The sequence below is a fragment of the Heliconius melpomene genome, chromosome 8, assembly GCF_056956725.1.
Source record: "Heliconius melpomene rosina isolate 202511_hmr_F chromosome 8, ASM5695672v1, whole genome shotgun sequence".
Lineage (NCBI taxonomy): Eukaryota > Metazoa > Arthropoda > Insecta > Lepidoptera > Nymphalidae > Heliconius > Heliconius melpomene.
The window spans coordinates 9,843,022-9,860,298 of record NC_140396.1 but is presented as its reverse complement, the minus strand read 5'-3'; the positions used below and the strand labels follow the sequence as shown (position 1 = coordinate 9,860,298).

The 17,277-nt window shown below is 34.4% G+C and overlaps 2 protein-coding genes across 7 annotated transcripts in view; one reads left to right on the top strand and one right to left on the bottom strand.

Moving 5' to 3' along the window:
- Positions 1-5,167: 5,167 nt before the first annotated feature.
- Positions 5,168-17,144, top strand: LOC146537067 (atlastin-like). The gene is made up of 11 exons (XM_085189256.1): positions 5,168-5,329; positions 7,243-7,454; positions 7,740-7,892; positions 8,145-8,300; positions 8,988-9,137; positions 9,798-9,936; positions 10,261-10,445; positions 10,885-11,106; positions 11,464-11,678; positions 12,001-12,055; positions 12,573-17,144. Exons 2-11 carry the CDS (start codon positions 7,248-7,250, stop codon positions 12,657-12,659), a joined length of 1,569 nt encoding a protein of 522 aa, XP_085045382.1. The 5' UTR covers positions 5,168-5,329; positions 7,243-7,247; the 3' UTR covers positions 12,660-17,144.
- Positions 14,168-17,277, bottom strand: part of atl (atlastin GTPase) — a 35,704-nt gene continuing 32,594 nt past the window's right edge. For all 6 annotated transcript variants that reach the window (XM_085189250.1, XM_085189251.1, XM_085189253.1 and 3 more), the window contains 3 exons: positions 16,929-17,143; positions 16,651-16,717; positions 14,168-16,227 (listed from right to left, as the gene is read on the bottom strand). In XM_085189250.1, the coding sequence (XP_085045376.1) occupies positions 16,099-16,227; positions 16,651-16,717; positions 16,929-17,143 (411 nt within the window). In that variant the 3' untranslated portion in view covers positions 14,168-16,098. The remainder of the gene's footprint in view (positions 16,228-16,650; positions 16,718-16,928; positions 17,144-17,277) is intronic.

The window sequence follows — 17,277 nt, the reverse complement described above, 5'->3', positions numbered from 1 at the left end:
AGTCGATGCTTGCCACGCGACCCGTTTTTATACGTTCCATTGTTTTCTCAGTCATTTGTTAATATTATTGTAATCATCGTGTTCTCTTTTATATAAGTAAGTATATATAATATGTTTGTGGTTGACTTTTGTTTAAACTGTGTCGTGATTCGTGTTCAAACTATTTCTGTATTTTAAAGTGGTGTTGAATACACTCAGTGTTAACCGTGAGTAGACTTATTATTTATCTCCATCAACACTATATTAGTGACCCCGACGTGATGATGTCAGGAAGCACAGAAAAATACTGTGGGCAAATGGCGAAATTGTTGTTTTGGCGCACGAGGCGGTCTATGCTGTAGTTCTTGTGCAGGAACGCGCAGGCGCTGTTCCATTTTAAGGAAAGGCCCGTCCATCGCCACTTCTTGAGGGGATGTCTTTAACGCCCAATATTAATAATGTATCTCCTATCTCCAGTTAACGTCTATCTCGTACTGTCCGACAAATCTATCCAATCACTAACCTGCATGCCTACCTCCATCTCTGTCTATTTCAATCTATGGTAGCAATTTTTGGATTAGGATTGGTTATTAACATTGGGCGTAAGTCGTGTAGCATAGCATATAATGGAACAGGATCCTCCCATATCCGTGCGCTGGCTGTCGGGAGGACGACGAAATCTAACACGCTGAGGGGCTCCACTTCACGCATCATGGCCTTCTCCTCGTACAGGAACAAATGCTTGCGGCCGATCTACAGGATATCTATAACTTTGCCTTTTCCATTGTTGTCCTTGGTATCTTTTAGAAGGTACAATATATTTTTGGGTGATTTGCACAATTTCTCTTCTGCAGTGATGACTTTATTAAGCATCTGCGCTTTAGCCATCTGTTCTCCGAGGGAGGCTATCAGCTTGTATGAACGTTTGTGTCCGTGAAATGCGGGTGGAATGAAGCTGTAGTTTCATTTTATGATTTGATCTCTAAGCAGCTCCTTGACTGGCAGCATCCTCTCCATTGTTGTAATTTTATAAAAATATACTTGGAATCGAAATAATTTAAACATTTCCCCAAAGTGAAGATTGATAAAAAATATAATAAAAATCACGCTACCGTTCTTACAAACCTAGGAAGAACTCCCTGAGACCTAATCCCACTTCCGATTCCTGAGCGCTGACTGCGGTCGCTGGTCGCCTAAGCTGGGCCTCCCCTGGGCAACCAAGGGTCTCACCCGGCTGGGCTGAACGCCCCGTCCGCATAAGCTCATCCCTCCCCAGCTTTTCTTCCCCCCCCCCCCCCCCGCCCCCCCTTTAAATTAGAAGAAGAGGCATACCGGAGTTCAACTCCAACCACGAAGACGTGCTCGCCAGAAGGTAAAGGGCCAGAGGGTACAGCCCACCTCCCTCTCCAGGGAGACACTCACGTTTCGCTGACTGTAATATTATCGTCCGTAGACACGGCCTCTGGAGGGGAATGATGTAGGGTACTATTATTTGTATTTACAGCTTATTTAATGTGTGCCATTTATACTTATATTCCAATATCATTATTTATTTATTTATCACTTAGATAGAGACCTACATATATAGTCAAAGTCAAAGTCAAAGTCAAAGTCAAAATATCTTTATTCCATAAAAATGCTTAACATTCACTTGGACATGTCATAAAAGATAAAAAAAAATGGAAAACAAAATAACCAAAAAAAATGTGCAATTTTGACTTGAAAAAAGCCCGTTCAAATGGTTGAGCTCATGAGAAGATACAGGCAAAGAAACTCATGGCCACTCTTTTTAAATGCCAACATTTGTTACAAATTACAATTAACAATTTTAACTTAGAAATAGAGCAACTCATTTCCAAACATCTTTATCGCGAACATAATCTTTAACAGAGTAATATGCTTTTTGGCAGAGCCTGTGCTTTACCACTTTTTTAAATTTGTTCAGTGATAAATTAACCACGTCGTTTGGAAGTTTGTTATAAAAGTGTATACTTTGACCTACGAATGAGTGAGACACTTTATGGAGCCTAGAGAAGGGCACAGCAAGCTTATTTTTATTTCTTAAATTATATTGATGGAGGTCACTGTTTTTATTAAATTTATTAATATTCTTATGCACATATACTAAGTTGTCGTAAATATATTGGGAGTGTAGTGTGAGGATGTTAAAGTCTTTAAATTTATTCCTTAGTGACTCCCGTGGACCCATTTTATAGACTGCTCGGACAGCCCGTTTTTGGAGCACAAAAATGGTATCTATGTCAGCGGCACTGCCCCAAAGTAATAGGCCGTAAGACATAATGCTATGAAAATAGCTGAAGTATACTAAACGCGCGGTGTCAACATCGGTCAGTTGACGAATCTTGCGGACAGCATACGCTGCCGAACTAAGTCTACCAGATAAAGTTTCTATATGCGGACCCCATTGTAACTTAGCATCTAATGTTATACCTAAGAACATACATACATTTAACTTTTATATTTTATAGTACGTATTTGTATTCAGTTTATTCATATTAAAGCGCTTGCTGCCGGTAAAGTGCCTTAACATTTATGCCTACCTACCCCCAAGATCTTGCTCACTCGATGTTCTTTCCATGCGTTTCATTGTTGTTAATATTATTATAATAATTGTTTTTTTTTGTGTCGTGATTTATTTTTTGTGTTCAAACTGTATGTACTTAAAAGTGGTGTTGAATATAGTGTTAAACGTGATTAGCCTTTTTATTTATCTCCATCAACACTACACTTTCATTTGGTCCTTATAAATATATTCTGTTCCTAGTGGGAACCGAAATATGACGAGACAAGACGATTTCTCATTGCGCCACGTTAGAAGCCATATTTTTTTAGCTTTCCGCGCTGTATATAACAGAGTAGGCAGAAGGGAGTGTAAACCTGGAATGGGAACGTAGTGCTAAAACACTCCTTTCCCAGTCAAACACTTCCTTTGCCCATTTTCTATTGATTGCGTGTTGAGTGAGGAAATAAAAATATTAAATATTTCATTTCCTCGACTGGGAATTGAACCCACCATCTGCCTCGTTAACAGAACACGCTTGTGCCCCTGCGCAACGAATTACCTCAAAAAATATAAAATAATTTAGCGAATTTGTAGTAAGTAACATAAAAATAGTATCGTTGCAAATTTACAAATAATTATAATTTTTAACAAAAAAAATCGACTTCTTCAATTTGTGATATTAAGTTAATCGTGTCTCGTTGTCTTGTCATATTTTTTTCGCGCATATATCTAATACAAATTTAAGATTTATATGATTTCCCCAAGGATACCGTTGTCAGAAGTGGACCAATTAAAATGGAACATATGGGAAACATTAGCCTTTAAATAAAAAAGAATCATCAAAATAAGTTCACCCAGTTAAAAGTTCTGAGTTAACAAACATAAGCAAAATACAGTTGAATTGACCACCTCATTTTCATACAGAACTCGGTTAAAATAGAAAACTGCATGAATTAACCCATATTTAAAAAAAATGTTACATCAATTTTGATAAAAATAAGAATGTTCTCGAAGTATACAATAACAATAATTATATAAAATATCATTTTTGTAAAATATCATATTGTAATGTGTATTAATTATAGACTCGAGGAAATTTTTGCTTAATTATGGATAAATTTTCCCATAAGATAAAATATGTGGGATGACCAGAAAGGGTGCAAAACTGTATTTGTTCTAAAAAGTATACAGTACAATATATTATGCAGCAATTAAATATGCTAGGTATCTTATTTATTTAGACATTAGCAACAGAAGGGACACGGAGTGGCTGGTTGTGGGTGGTTTGGGTTCGATCCCCACTCTAATCTTTGCATGTTCTGTTTGTCTAATTATTGCAGTTTTCGATATGTGGATATTGTCTTTAAAATGATAGCTAATATTATGTATTACATTACAAAAATAATCCAGATAAGAAATTCAACAATTTTGTAGTAACGGCGGGAGAAGCGCGCCATCATCCTTTTAATGTGTTTCAAGTACGTACTTCAGCACGTTATTTTGCATACTTACTATTCTATGTTGCACTGAATCTTCATTACAGATTTGATCACCTAATGTTCTTTTTTATATATTTAAGCTTTATTTGGTTTAAACTTTATTCCGCACACAGCAGGGTTGGCAGGGGTAACTTGGGAACCTAATGTAAAAAAATCCGTTCCCTACTTCCATCGAATTCAGGCGGAAAGTGGGGAACGGGAACTTATCAATTTAATGTTCACTAAAGTATACAATTATATGTAAATTCTGTTAGTATAATTCTGTGGCATGGAGATTCAAGTTTTTTTTATAAAATATAGGTGCAATGTTATCTAAAACTTGTTAAATAACAATATATATTTAAATCATTTATAGATAGTAAAAGTGATAAAATTATCAATATATTTTTTCCCTGTAACATGTGACACCCGTGTACGTTGTCAGAGATAAACCTCTGGAGTACACTCTACTCTCTACTGCTCGGAGATATAAACCAACTTTCCCATATTGACCGAGACCGTAGTCTATTACAAATGACTGACATCAACCAAGACTTATTATGCATCCATTGAATTCTCATGGATGTCGTCGTATATGTATACTCTTTTAGATGAGCAGAACACTCCCTCTATATAATAAAATTAAAAGAAACCCTATATCTCACATTTACTCAAGAGGAGAAGGAATCCCTAATCAACCACGAATATGAGATGAATATATAAGCGGCGCTTACAGGTCGAGCAGTAACAGCGTGTACCACTCGATAGCAGATGAAGATTTAGAATAAACATTATATTTATTATTATACCTTAAGAAAAATATGATGTAATAAACATAATATTTTTCTTTAAAGCATACAGCAGAACCCGCATTTCATCGTCTATTCTCATTGTCAACCGGAACCGGAATAGAATATTTAAAATGATGGCCATTTGAAATATTCTACTTCCTCTCTACCTCTCCTCTCGGCAGTTATTTCCGAAGCAACCATATGTTATAGTATATTCATAATTCGTAGTCTTAACACTAGATTCCCTCTGCCTACCCCGCTGTGTGCGTGATACAGCGTGAAACTAAAAAAAAAACGATTTGAAGTTTATATATTATTTTACGATGTAGAGGTAGAATGATATCATATTATACTTGTATGCATCGACTCCGACGATGACATCATTCTGTTCGCCTTCGGTCCTGAATCGCATAACATCACTGAGGTGCGACCGAACTGGTCCTGTCCTAATAAATCTACATTTTTACCTAAAATTTTTAAATAAACCTTTCATAATTTTAGTTATTTTGCAAGTGTTATGAATAGTGTGGCCTACTTATAGATAATATATTCTATAGGTAAGTGTTTGGAACCTTTTGCTTCAATACATAAGCGTATAATTAAAATGTGTATGTTTATAAATTGCATTAATTTCTTGCATTAAATTAAAAATTATAATAACATCAATTAGTAGGTATTTTCAGAAGCTATATTTTCCGCTGAATATGTGTAATGTGTGTAATGTGAAAGTTTGTAAGAATGGATGTTTGTTACACTTTTACGCGAAAAATGCTGAACGGATTTATATAGTAATAAAGCTTATTATATATCAGAAGAACACATAGGCAAACACAAGGACAAATTGTATTTGTGTAAATATTATAATTTGTCTAATAATAATAATAATTAAAAGTTAAAAGTTTTTTGCGATATTAATGGGTATATCTTTTTTAAAAGTAAACGTAGAAATACGATATCTCTGGATATCTCCAAGCGTTCCTGAGATAAATGCTCTTGACAGACAGACTTATAAAGGTTCCTTTTTTCTTTAAGAGGCACGGAACCCTAACTTTATGGAAAGGTGGTAAAGAAGTATCTCTTAAAAGAATAGTATATTTTTTGTGGGGAAATTAAGAATTAAAATAGGAAATACAATAAAATTGAAACAATGTTATGAAGCTTAAACTCGATTCAAAAAATCATTACATATTCTATTATAAGTGTTTCTAGCCACCACGGGCATGTTATCACAAAATAAATAAAAAGTAGAGAAGACAATGATTTAATGCTTTAAATTACAAAGAAAAATCATAGGTATAATAACATGATAATAGCGGTGAGTTCTGACAATTGGGCGGTGTTTGGGACCACGGACCTCCTAGGGTCTTAACACTAGGTTCCCTCTTTCTATATACGGGATCTAGGGGGAAAAACGTGAAATGCAAAAATATAATCATTAATTAACGCTCACTATTATTAGAATTGCATTTGGAGGAAAATGAGAATATGGATTCAACATAAATTGATAAGTCGTTTTGCCTTGTCATTTACTGGAATAAAGGTAATCTATAAATAATATGGGTTGTAATTCTACTACTGTACTCTTGGTAATTCTTTATTTATTTCATATTTTCATTTCCTCCCTCTGGTAACAAGACAAAGCGCAGCGTTTAGTTCCGCCACTAACCACAACCCAACACGATGTCAATGTCTCAGAATTTTCGCGATGCATGGGAAACGGAATGTCTTAACACCGTAGAAACCCTCTGTCTACCCTGAACCCTGCTATATGTGGGAAACAGCAGTGTAAAAAAAACAACCTTTTATGAGTAACGATCTAACAATCAAACGTACAAACAACTAATATTTTTTTATATGAAATATATTTTTGTACAAAATGACCGTACAGCCAGTTATAATAAACATTTTCAAATCCACTAAAATAGTAAACAGTGTAAAACGTATAATATTAGTCATCGAGTGGAGGCCGCCTCTATAAAGTACTTCTCGTAAGATATTGTATCAAGGTTTGGTTTTTCTCGTTAGCGTTTTGTCATTCTAATATTAGCCCTTTATTATATGTTTTATATAAAAAAAATAATTTATAAAAAAAAAAGTGTGTGTGTGAAGTATCTTAACACTATAAAATATCACTGTATAATACAGGTGAACAAAATTACCAAAAAGAAATACAGTTTTTGTAGCTTAACGCTGAATTCCTGTTTTCTAAAATGGAATCAACAGGTACTTACTAGGCAAGCGTGCACCACCGTAGACCGTAGACCGCTCAACGCTCATAAGCCTTGATGCGGTCAAACGCAATTCAATATTAAAAAAATGCTGCATGTATCATGGCAGAGAGAGGGAACCTAGTGTTAAGGCAGCTCGTTCCCCACGCACCGTCGCCGCGTATACAGTCAGATGCAGTGCCCCATGATGGCTTAACTTTACAGTTAAATATACATTTCACACATATTTTGTATAATTTTAGTAACCATGGCAGACCCGACATTCGGTAGAGGTGTTCAGGTGCTGACGCCCAATGAGGACCACACGTTCTCTTTAAACGAGGCAGGAATGGAAGAACTATTCCTTAATGAAGCTGTCAAGGACAAGCCAGCGGTGGTTATCACTATCGCGGGGGCTTTTAGAAAAGGCAAATCGTTTATACTGAACTTTTTCTTGCGTTTCATGCATCAACGGGTTTGTATAAATTTTCTTATACCTAATGTTTTCATTTTTTTATTTAACTTCCATTAAAACCACTGTTTATAGCCACGTAAAATATAATTATAATGTTAATGTTAGAAACATTAAAATTAATTCTTTTAGTGCTATATAAAATTTAAAAATAGATTCTATATCTATTTTTAATTATTTTATCAACAGCCTATTTCCTTATTTCTCCACTAATCTATATCTCTTGAACAACTAATAATATGATAAACAAAATATATTTTATTAATCACTGCTTATTTATGTTTACAGTATAATTTAAGAAATCCTAGCACCGACGACTGGCTCGGGAAGAAAGATGAGCCTCTGAAAGGGTTCAGCTGGCGCGGCGGCTCCGAGCGCAACACCACAGGACTGCTGTTGTGGTCCCAACCTTTTATTGCAACTTTAGACAGCGGGGAAGAGGTACATTTATAAAATAATCTGGAGCAATAGAGAATTTGCGTAAGATTCTAGTTCTACTTGATATCACGTCGAAATTAGACTCATAAACTTTACGCGTTATGCCACCCTCCACTTGACAAACAGTGATTCAAAAATTCGGCAGACGATGGGGAACGGAGTGACTTAACACTAGGTTACCTTAGCCTAACCCGTTATATGTGGGATACAGCGTGAAGCTGAAAAAATGCTAAATGGTACCAAATAAATTTCCAGGTAGTCATATTTCTGATGGACACGCAAGGAACGTTCGACAGCAACTCCACTGTTAAGGACAACGCGACGGTGTTCGCGATGTCCACGATGCTGTCGTCGGTGCAAATTTACAATTTGTCGTCCAACATTGAAGAAGATGATCTACAACACCTACAGGTAATGATGTTTCAGAATAATGTATACTTTGAATAGATATCCCGATAAGTTATGGGTTTGATTCCCACTTGAGGGAATAAAATACTTACCTAATATTTTCACTCCTTTGCTCTGGATGTCGAACGGGATACAGCGAGAAGCTGAAAAATATGAAGAGATATGAGGCCATGGTGGGACGGATCATGACCAGGGGGAACTGCCCTTCAGTTTACATGGTTTGCTTTGGTACGAAATGAAAATATGGGACAAAATTTAAACGCCACATTTATAGGTTGGTTTGCTATTGAGAGAAAGGAATTATTTTCATTTTCTCATTCGAAGAGAGCGATTCATGGGGATAAACTCATGGGGAGTTCCAAAGTGGACAACAAAGAGTCTTTGATACAAGTTTCTCTAAATAGAACTTGAAGCTGAAAAGAAAAATACCATATCTAACTCTACAGTCTACAGGGCAATGACACACTACTACACAAGTTTTTATTCGAGTCTTATAAGTAATGCTATATAAACATAAATGAGGTTTCTTGTATTTCTGGAATATATATCTTTTCAGCTTCATGCTGTATCCCGCACACGGCAGTGTAGGCAGAGGAAACCTAGTGTTAAGACACTCCGTTCCCCACTTTCCACCAAAATCTGCACTGCAGCGTATATTTTTATTTTGATACTAAAATAGCTGGAAATTAGTTGTTTACAGATTACGGGAGGCTGGCGTTAGAGGGCAGCGCAGGCAAACCGTTCCAGAGACTACAGTTCTTGGTGCGCGATTGGAACTTCCCTTACGATCATCCTTACGGCGCGTTGGGTGGGAAACAGTTACTCGAGAAACGACTTGGTGTAAGATTATTTATTTTTAGGGTTCCGTACATCAAAAAGTAAAAACGGAATTTATAGGATCTATAGGATCACTTTATTTAGTCTGTCTGTTAAGACCATTTATCTCGAGATTACGTGGAGGTATCAAGCCGAAAATAGCATAGAAAAACATGAAGTTTCTGTTTTAACACAATCAAAATATTTGAGTATGAAATATACATAAACTATGACCACGTAGATGGTTTTAGTTGAAAAAAATTCTAAAAGGTCAAAAAATCATTTCTCGTTTCGCACAACATGTGAACACTACCGAGATTTTGCGAGTGCATCGAGTCAAATTTGAGGTCCGGTCCGCGTCCCTAGTTATGTATAACGTTACTTCCTGTTCTTGCCAAATTTCATAACTTTAGGTCTATAGGAAGTAGGTACTTTATAGATTTTGATTACGCGGCAAATTATATAAAAAGCAGGAAAAATGATGCATTAACGCTCTCATGCGTTGACTTAGAAGCTTAGTTTTGTGTGCTTTGAAGGTCCGTACTTGATAATAATTTCAGATGAATATTTCAATTCAATCTCGAGATAAATTTATTTGAGGTACGGAACCTTAAAAATGAACTAAAAAGAAAAATAATTACACAATAGCTTTTTTATATTGCAACACATTAATTTATTTAACAGATAAAGGAAGATCAGCATCCAGAACTACAATCTCTAAGGAAACATATAGTAAGCTGCTTTGAAGAGATTGCATGCTTCCTGATGCCGCACCCTGGACTTACCGTCGCCACCAATCCTAACTTCAAGGGAAGCCTAAATGGTGAAGTTTTACTTATTTAATTATCACTTTTTATGTGTTAAGACACTCTGTTTTTCGTTTCGTCCGAATTAATAATTATTTTCATTTGTCCGCCCGGCGTTGAGTTCCGCCACTCAACATGCAATGCCTCAAAAATTCTGCGCTTAGTGGGGAACGGAGTATCTTAACATTAACACTAGGCGTTGTCCACCTCGCCTGCTGTGTGCATACAGCATGGGATGGGATACAGCATGACAATAAAAAAGAATTATTTACTTATTTCATATTTTTTACATGAAAAATTCCTAATATCAGAAAATAATCATAACATTTTGTAATTTTCAGACATAAATGACGATTTTCAAAAGAACTTAAAAGAATTCATAACGATGCTGGCAGAGCCTGAAAACTTAGTAATTAAAAAAATTGGGGGCCACAAAGTCAAGGCGAGGGACATAATATTATATTTTAAATCTTATTTGAATGTCTTCAATGGATCCACTCTACCGGAACCCAAAACCATTTTACAGGTAATGTACCTATCACTGGTTTACGGCGTTGAGTCCTGTATCGGGCGGAGAGACGGAACGGGAGTGTCAAATAACGTAATATTTATTCTGTTTACCCTGCTATACGGGAAAACGCGTGAAGGTCCTTTGGCTTTTTGTTTTATGCGGCCTCTGGATACATTGGTACACACCACACGAGAGTATGGAGGCACGGCGTCACGGGCCCCAAGTATGATTAAGACGACATTGGGAAACCAATTTGTTATTGTTAAAAGCTAAGTTGATAAACTTAGCTTTTAACAATGGGACAACGGAAGTGTCTTAATGGTAACGAAGTATTATGTAACTTTAAGTTTTCAGGTACCATTGGCCTACCCTGCTATGAACGGGATACGGGGTGAAGATAAAAATAATAAAATAATGTGTCATATCTACATATAGATAATATTCTAACTTTTAGGCAACAGCAGAAGCAAACAATTTATCCGCAGTTGCGGAAGCCAAGGATGTGTACGAGAAGTTGATGGAGGAGGCGGCAGGAGGGGCGCGGTCCTACCTCTCCCCCGACGCGTTGCTCAACGAGCACGTCCGCGCGAAGGACAAAGCCCTACTCGCATTCAATTCCAAAAAGAAAATGGGGGGCAAAGAGTTTAGTGCGACGTACAGCGATAAACTAATTGATGTACCTACCTGCTTTTTTATTTTTTTGTATGCATTTAAAAAAACGCTTTTAAAATTACTAACGTTAAATCACTATAAAGCTTTCCTATAATGTGTGCCAAACACATTGAAGATACTCGTATTAATATATTTAATAGATAGAATTGAATGAATTCTCTTTTGTCCATTAATCATTCTTCGGTAACGGTAATTTCTTAAAATGAGAGAATAAAATCCCTTCTGAGATGCTAATAACATAAGTTGTAACAAGCATATAAGAATTTCGAAGTAGCTCGATAAAAACGCATAAGCTTAAGTAATTATCAAAAACGTTTGACTGGTTTTCTTAAAAATATTTTTTTAAGTAATATTAATTTAGGAACTGAGTGAACAATACGAAGAGTACAAAGTGCGTAATGACAGCAAGAATGTATTCCGTCGTCTGGGCACGGCGCTCGTGCTGGCTATGGGCGCGCTGGTGGGGTGGGCGCTGGCGTCCATCACTGATGTCTTCGGCTTGCACTCTGTGACCATGCTGGCTAATGTTATGGCTATTTCTTGTTTCATTTTACTCATATTATGGGTATATTCTAGGTTCGTTATTTTCATTTAGCACTAACATAATGATATTACCATAGCCTAGTAATAGGTTCGATCCCCTAGCGATCTAGGATCCTAGCGATCCCCACTCAAGAAATATCATTAAATTGGGCAAAAAAAAAAAAAAATTAAAGATTTGAAAAAAAAAGTTTAAAATATACATTTGATATATATATATTTCTTTTAATATACCTACTCACACGCTTTTTTCAATTACATTTTTTTTGTCAAATTAAATAAATAATAATATAAATAAAATACAACATAAACATTTAATTTTAAATATGATTTTATAAAAATATTTTTTTTTATTCAGGATCTCTGGTAATTTGGCGGCCCTAGCTCAGATATTGGACAACAATACTCAAAGAGTAAGTATAACTATTATATCCATTCAATACATTTTAGAATAGCGCTTAAATTTACTTGAGGCCGTGTAGGCGCAACGGAACAGTTCCTGGTCGTAAGCAATCGTTGCGAGTACAAGCCCAGTCTGGTGAAGACATCAAAGGTACCCTCTTCCCTAACCTCCCGGTGTCACTGTAGAGGCCAATGGGGCTAGAAGAATAAATATTTATTTTATTTATATCCAGAATTATTTTATTTATATCAAGAAAGTGAGGAGCGGAGTGTCTTAGCACTAGGTTAATAGTATAATATAATAGATGTAGCGTGAAGCAGATTTTTTTTACAGAAAACTTTAATTGTAATATCACACTTTATTCCCACTCCCACACTCCGTCAGATCAGCAAAATGAGAATATACTTATTTAGAAATATAAATTCCCCAAAATGAAATTTAATCCTATCAATTACAGTCGTCAGTCGTACACAAGTGACTGCACTAATTATAGAAATATGGCTTATAATTAATTTCATATTTTATAGGTGATGAACCTTTTCACCAACAAAGTGGGAGAAGTTAATTTAATAAATATTGGACTTGAGGCTATAGAAGCGAAAAAACTTCCATAGGATAACCAAGTTTGGTGACAAAAGGAAAACAAATTCTCTTGAGATGACAAAAGACACGGATGAAGGACTAACTTGACATGTAAAATATTTATAGCCATGATCCCATAATTGGTTTAGTGAAGCACCAACTCTTGCAACGCTTCAGAAGAAATCCATTTCGCTCAAAAGAGTTTCACGTAAGCGGAGAGTATATTTACATATTGCGATATTTCAAAAAGTGCAAATACGTCATTGTTGCACCAAATGAGCGATTTCAAAAGTATTTTCTTTTCGTCTTAGAATATTTAAAATTGTTAGTGGAATTTTTATTTATAGTAAGATCTTTCATTTTCACGATTATTACACATTTTTAATGAGACTATTTAAATATTAACCGCGTATATATTTTTTTGCGTAACTACGGACAAGTGCAGTGTTCGAATCATTGGTTTTCCAAAAATATATAATACTAAATATATGCGATTAATCACTATTCTTATAATAGGTTAAACAGTTGCAATTTTTTATTTATTTTTACCTGTAAGCATTTTGTTTATTATTTTATTAAAGATTTTTTATAACTTATTAGGCACAGCCTTAATAGGCTTTACTGACTAATGTCTTAGTCATTTAATATTTAGGGAATAAAAATGTCGACGACAGACGAATTTGAGTATGTTGTCGTTCTTCTCAGCATAACTACCTTCCTTACATGCTCATTTGATGAATCGAATGAAAGCTAAATATATGATTAACAGAATTAAATTACGTTTGGCCAATTTACATTTTTATACGAAGATATTATAAACAATAAGTGAATTATATTTTATTTCTTTTTTTTTTGTTGTATGCTTTATTCCACATATAAAGGAACATAGTGTAAAGAAGACACTGCACTCCACATATAACTTCAAAAAACAAACAATACATAATTTTGACTATATTTATTCAAATTCATAAAATCGGTAAAAAGCTTTAATAGTTAAAGAGAAATCATTGTCACAATTGAACACATAAAATTGACATCTGTATTTTTATTATACAAACAAATAAACTACCACAGATAACAAGGAAATAAAATAAAAAAGGAAAATGCATTTGACCTATGATTTAGTATGTATATTTAATTTAACTAACATGAGATGTTTAATATTATTTTTGATAACTATAAAAATATTAATTATTCATTAAAGTTAGTTTAACTTTAATTTGTTAAAAAACTTAATTGTTATTTTGAGCAATTAAATAATATATTACAGACAAAAAATTAATAATCGAGGGAAACTTAGATGATTGAATTAAAACTATTTACATTTCAAAGTTGATATTCAAAACAAAACGCTTGACGTCAGTTATTTGTAACAAGTTGTCTAAACTAAAATTTATTTATGAGTTAAACCAAAATAACCCATCATTTTTTTGGCACTATGTTAGGTATTATAAAAATATGCCGAATAAACTAAATCGACAACAATAAACATACAGCTATCATAGGAAAGATTAAAAGTCAAGCATTAAAAAAAAAGTTGTCAAAAATCCAATGTCCTTTATTGAAATAACATAATATCTTAATTATTTTGATGTGAAAAAAAAAGTTATAAAATCATATATCGAGACGAGAAAACATTAGGCAACAGAACAAAAAATATCAACTTACGGAACAGTGAAATAAACTTTGCAAAATTTACAACAATATAATTCAAAGAAAGTGGAAATTCGACTCAATATTGGCACAATAAGGGCTAAAAAGATAAAAAGACACACGACATGTTCAAAATAACTAATTATTTACATAATTTTACACCAAAATGAGTCTTAAGTACTTCAACATAGGGTGCAACACAACAAGTGATTGATTTACATTGATTCTGTTAAAACATGATTTTAGTATAAGTTTGTGCAAGTTGTTAAAAAAACATCCACGTTTTTTTTACAGTTTAGGCGTCGGTCATGATTTTGTATGTTTGTTTGTTACACAAAGATTTTATCTTAGCAGTATTACTTTATTAATCCAAATGGTTTAAGCTGAAATTTTGATAAACAGAATATTTTAGGCTTTAAAAAGTATTTGTAATTGTCTTTAAGAGAGAGCAGATGTTAAAAGGCAATGATTCCAAGCAATTTTTCTAACATAATCAAAAATATCTTTTCAATTAAAAAAAACCATTTAGATTAACCAAGAATACATAATTAACCTATAAATAATATATAAACTATAACTAACAATATATTTTGTCTATAACTGTACAGGGAGCGTCCTCCACCATCAACATTCCTTTACCATAAAATTTCTGAAAACCAACTTTTTTCTATATTCTAGAGTCTAACTCAAAACGTCACCACGCACACTTTAACCAGCAGCTTCACGCTGTATCCCGCATACAGCAGGGTAGGCAGAGAGAAAATAATGTTGAGGAACTACATTCCACACTTTCCATCCAACTTTGCGAAGACATTGCGCTCTGAGAGGCGGAACTCAACGCCGCGGTGTGTCTACTAGAGCGAAGAAACGAAAACAATTAAAATATATTCATTAACCTATGTGATTGAACCTGAAACCATCGCTATTACAGCCAGACTCTGACGGCCTCAATATTTTGACCAAATATAGGAAACAATTCCACCAATAAAATTCTTTAATATTATTGCTTCTCTGAAAGATATAATTTTAAACAATATATTGAAATATTGTTAAATCGCTAAAACTATTAAACCGAACCTTCCATTTTGAATCTATGACCCTGTGAATATTTACAATTAAATACATCTTTTATATCCCATCCATTTTGTGTCACAACCGATGGTATGTTAAAAAAACAAATTTAAATTTCCACATTCACTTATGCCTATATGGTGATTATTGATTTTTTTTATTTTTCACTCATAATAGGCTTTCCTTTTAATGAAAAGTTAATATTTATTGTCAAAATAAGTAATCAATTGACTAGCTGTTAAAATAATAATATTTTTTGCATTGTTACAGACTTATTAAAATTAATAATCATTTATGGAGTTCCATAATAAATTTGATATTCCTATTCATAGACAAGGAATAGATAATTTCCTCTCGGAAATTATATACAATTCCTTCATTATTTTTATTTAAAATTTCCCTTATCAAAGGAACTATGAAACTGCATATAAATTTGAAAAAAAAAAAAAACAATTGTCAAATTTCACACAAATAATGCCCATAGTATTGACAATGTTATATCTTAGTTGTATCTCTTTACTAGCTAACTGCGAACATGGAACTATGTTTACAGTTACGTAGTATAGAGCTTGTGGTATAAAGCGTAGGGTCTGGTTGTGGCCTGGCGCAACACTTGGGTTGTGGCCTGGTGCAAGACCTGAACTGTGACCTGGCGCATGACTTGTGTTGCGGCCTGGCGTGTGACTTGGTCTGTGGTCTGGTGCGTAGCTGGGGTTGTGGCCTGGCCCGTGGGCGTGGTTTTGGACATCACAAGTGTTTGTGTTTCCCATTGGCGTTGGGCGTGGGCGTCGACGGTCCTAACGCACGCTCCGCCGCCGCAGCAGCCGCGTGTTCCATGCCCTTCTCTAATCCAGCTTGGTATACTGGTTTCATTACCTAGAAAAAATATATTTCGAGTATAATATATATTTTTATTTGTTTTTTAAATGTTATCTGGATATCTCATATTATAGCAAATATATATATTTGGTGTGAAAGCTCCTTCGATGGATCACCTACAATGCTATGGTAGGTGGTCTAAGAAGAAGATTTCATTTGGAGTACAGATTAACAACTAGTTTCGAATAATTTTTCTGTATGAACAAAATATTAAGAAACTGTAGATGTTTATGTTTTCTTCTCATTTTAAATAAAATTTTGAAATTTTAATTTAATTTAAAGTCAGCTTTTCTGATGGATTACTGCTAAGTAAGACTTACTTACCTATCAAAGAAAACATGACTATTTTTGTTTTCCTTATTTTAGACATATTATGAAGAAAAATATAAAAAAAATAACTTAATTAAAAATAAAACTTACATTGTCCCATAACCAATTAGCCGATTCATCTATCATGATTCCCACTTCTCTCATTTCACCGCTGTATCTGAAATGAGAAAAGAATATTAATATATTTTTGCGTTTGTTAATAAATAATGTCTATTAATTAATTAAATCCAAGATGTCAACATCGTCAAACTACACAGAGGTTATTTAACATTAATTTCATTTCATTCTTGAGTGGTTAAACTCAACAACCGCGCTGTATTACCAGAGCCTCAAACCCATAATTTATATAAACAAAAGATAATATATACCTAATATATGCCCAAAACGCCAACGTAAGTAAAGCCAGCCCCATAGTCAAGTTGCACAGGTTGGCCAACGGGTATAGGCCCACTAGCCCGAGGATTCCGCTTAGTACGTAGAACATTAGGGCAGCGGCAAACAGTACGGACGGCGTGCGAGCCGCTTTAAATATGTTCTTACTCTCGTTGTGGGCTCGGAATTGATTGAATTGCTCTTCTAGGTCCTGGATATGAAATGGATTTTTTTAATATTAACAGAATATTATCTTTGAATGGGTATGTTTTTTTGACATTCAAAACATTTGTACCAAAATCATTGAAAAGTCATATGATCTCGTAATTAAATGAATTTATCCGC

Bases quoted from the DNA above. Each gene is read 5' to 3' on its own strand.
- LOC146537067 (XM_085189256.1), top strand. From the start codon at position 7,248: ATGGCAGACCCGACATTCGGTAGAGGTGTTCAGGTGCTGACGCCCAAT. The intron at 11,107-11,463 runs GTACCTACCTGC...ATATTAATTTAG, and splicing joins ACAGCGATAAACTAATTGAT to GAACTGAGTGAACAATACGA. The intron at 11,679-12,000 runs GTTCGTTATTTT...TTTTTTATTCAG, and splicing joins ATATTATGGGTATATTCTAG to GATCTCTGGTAATTTGGCGG.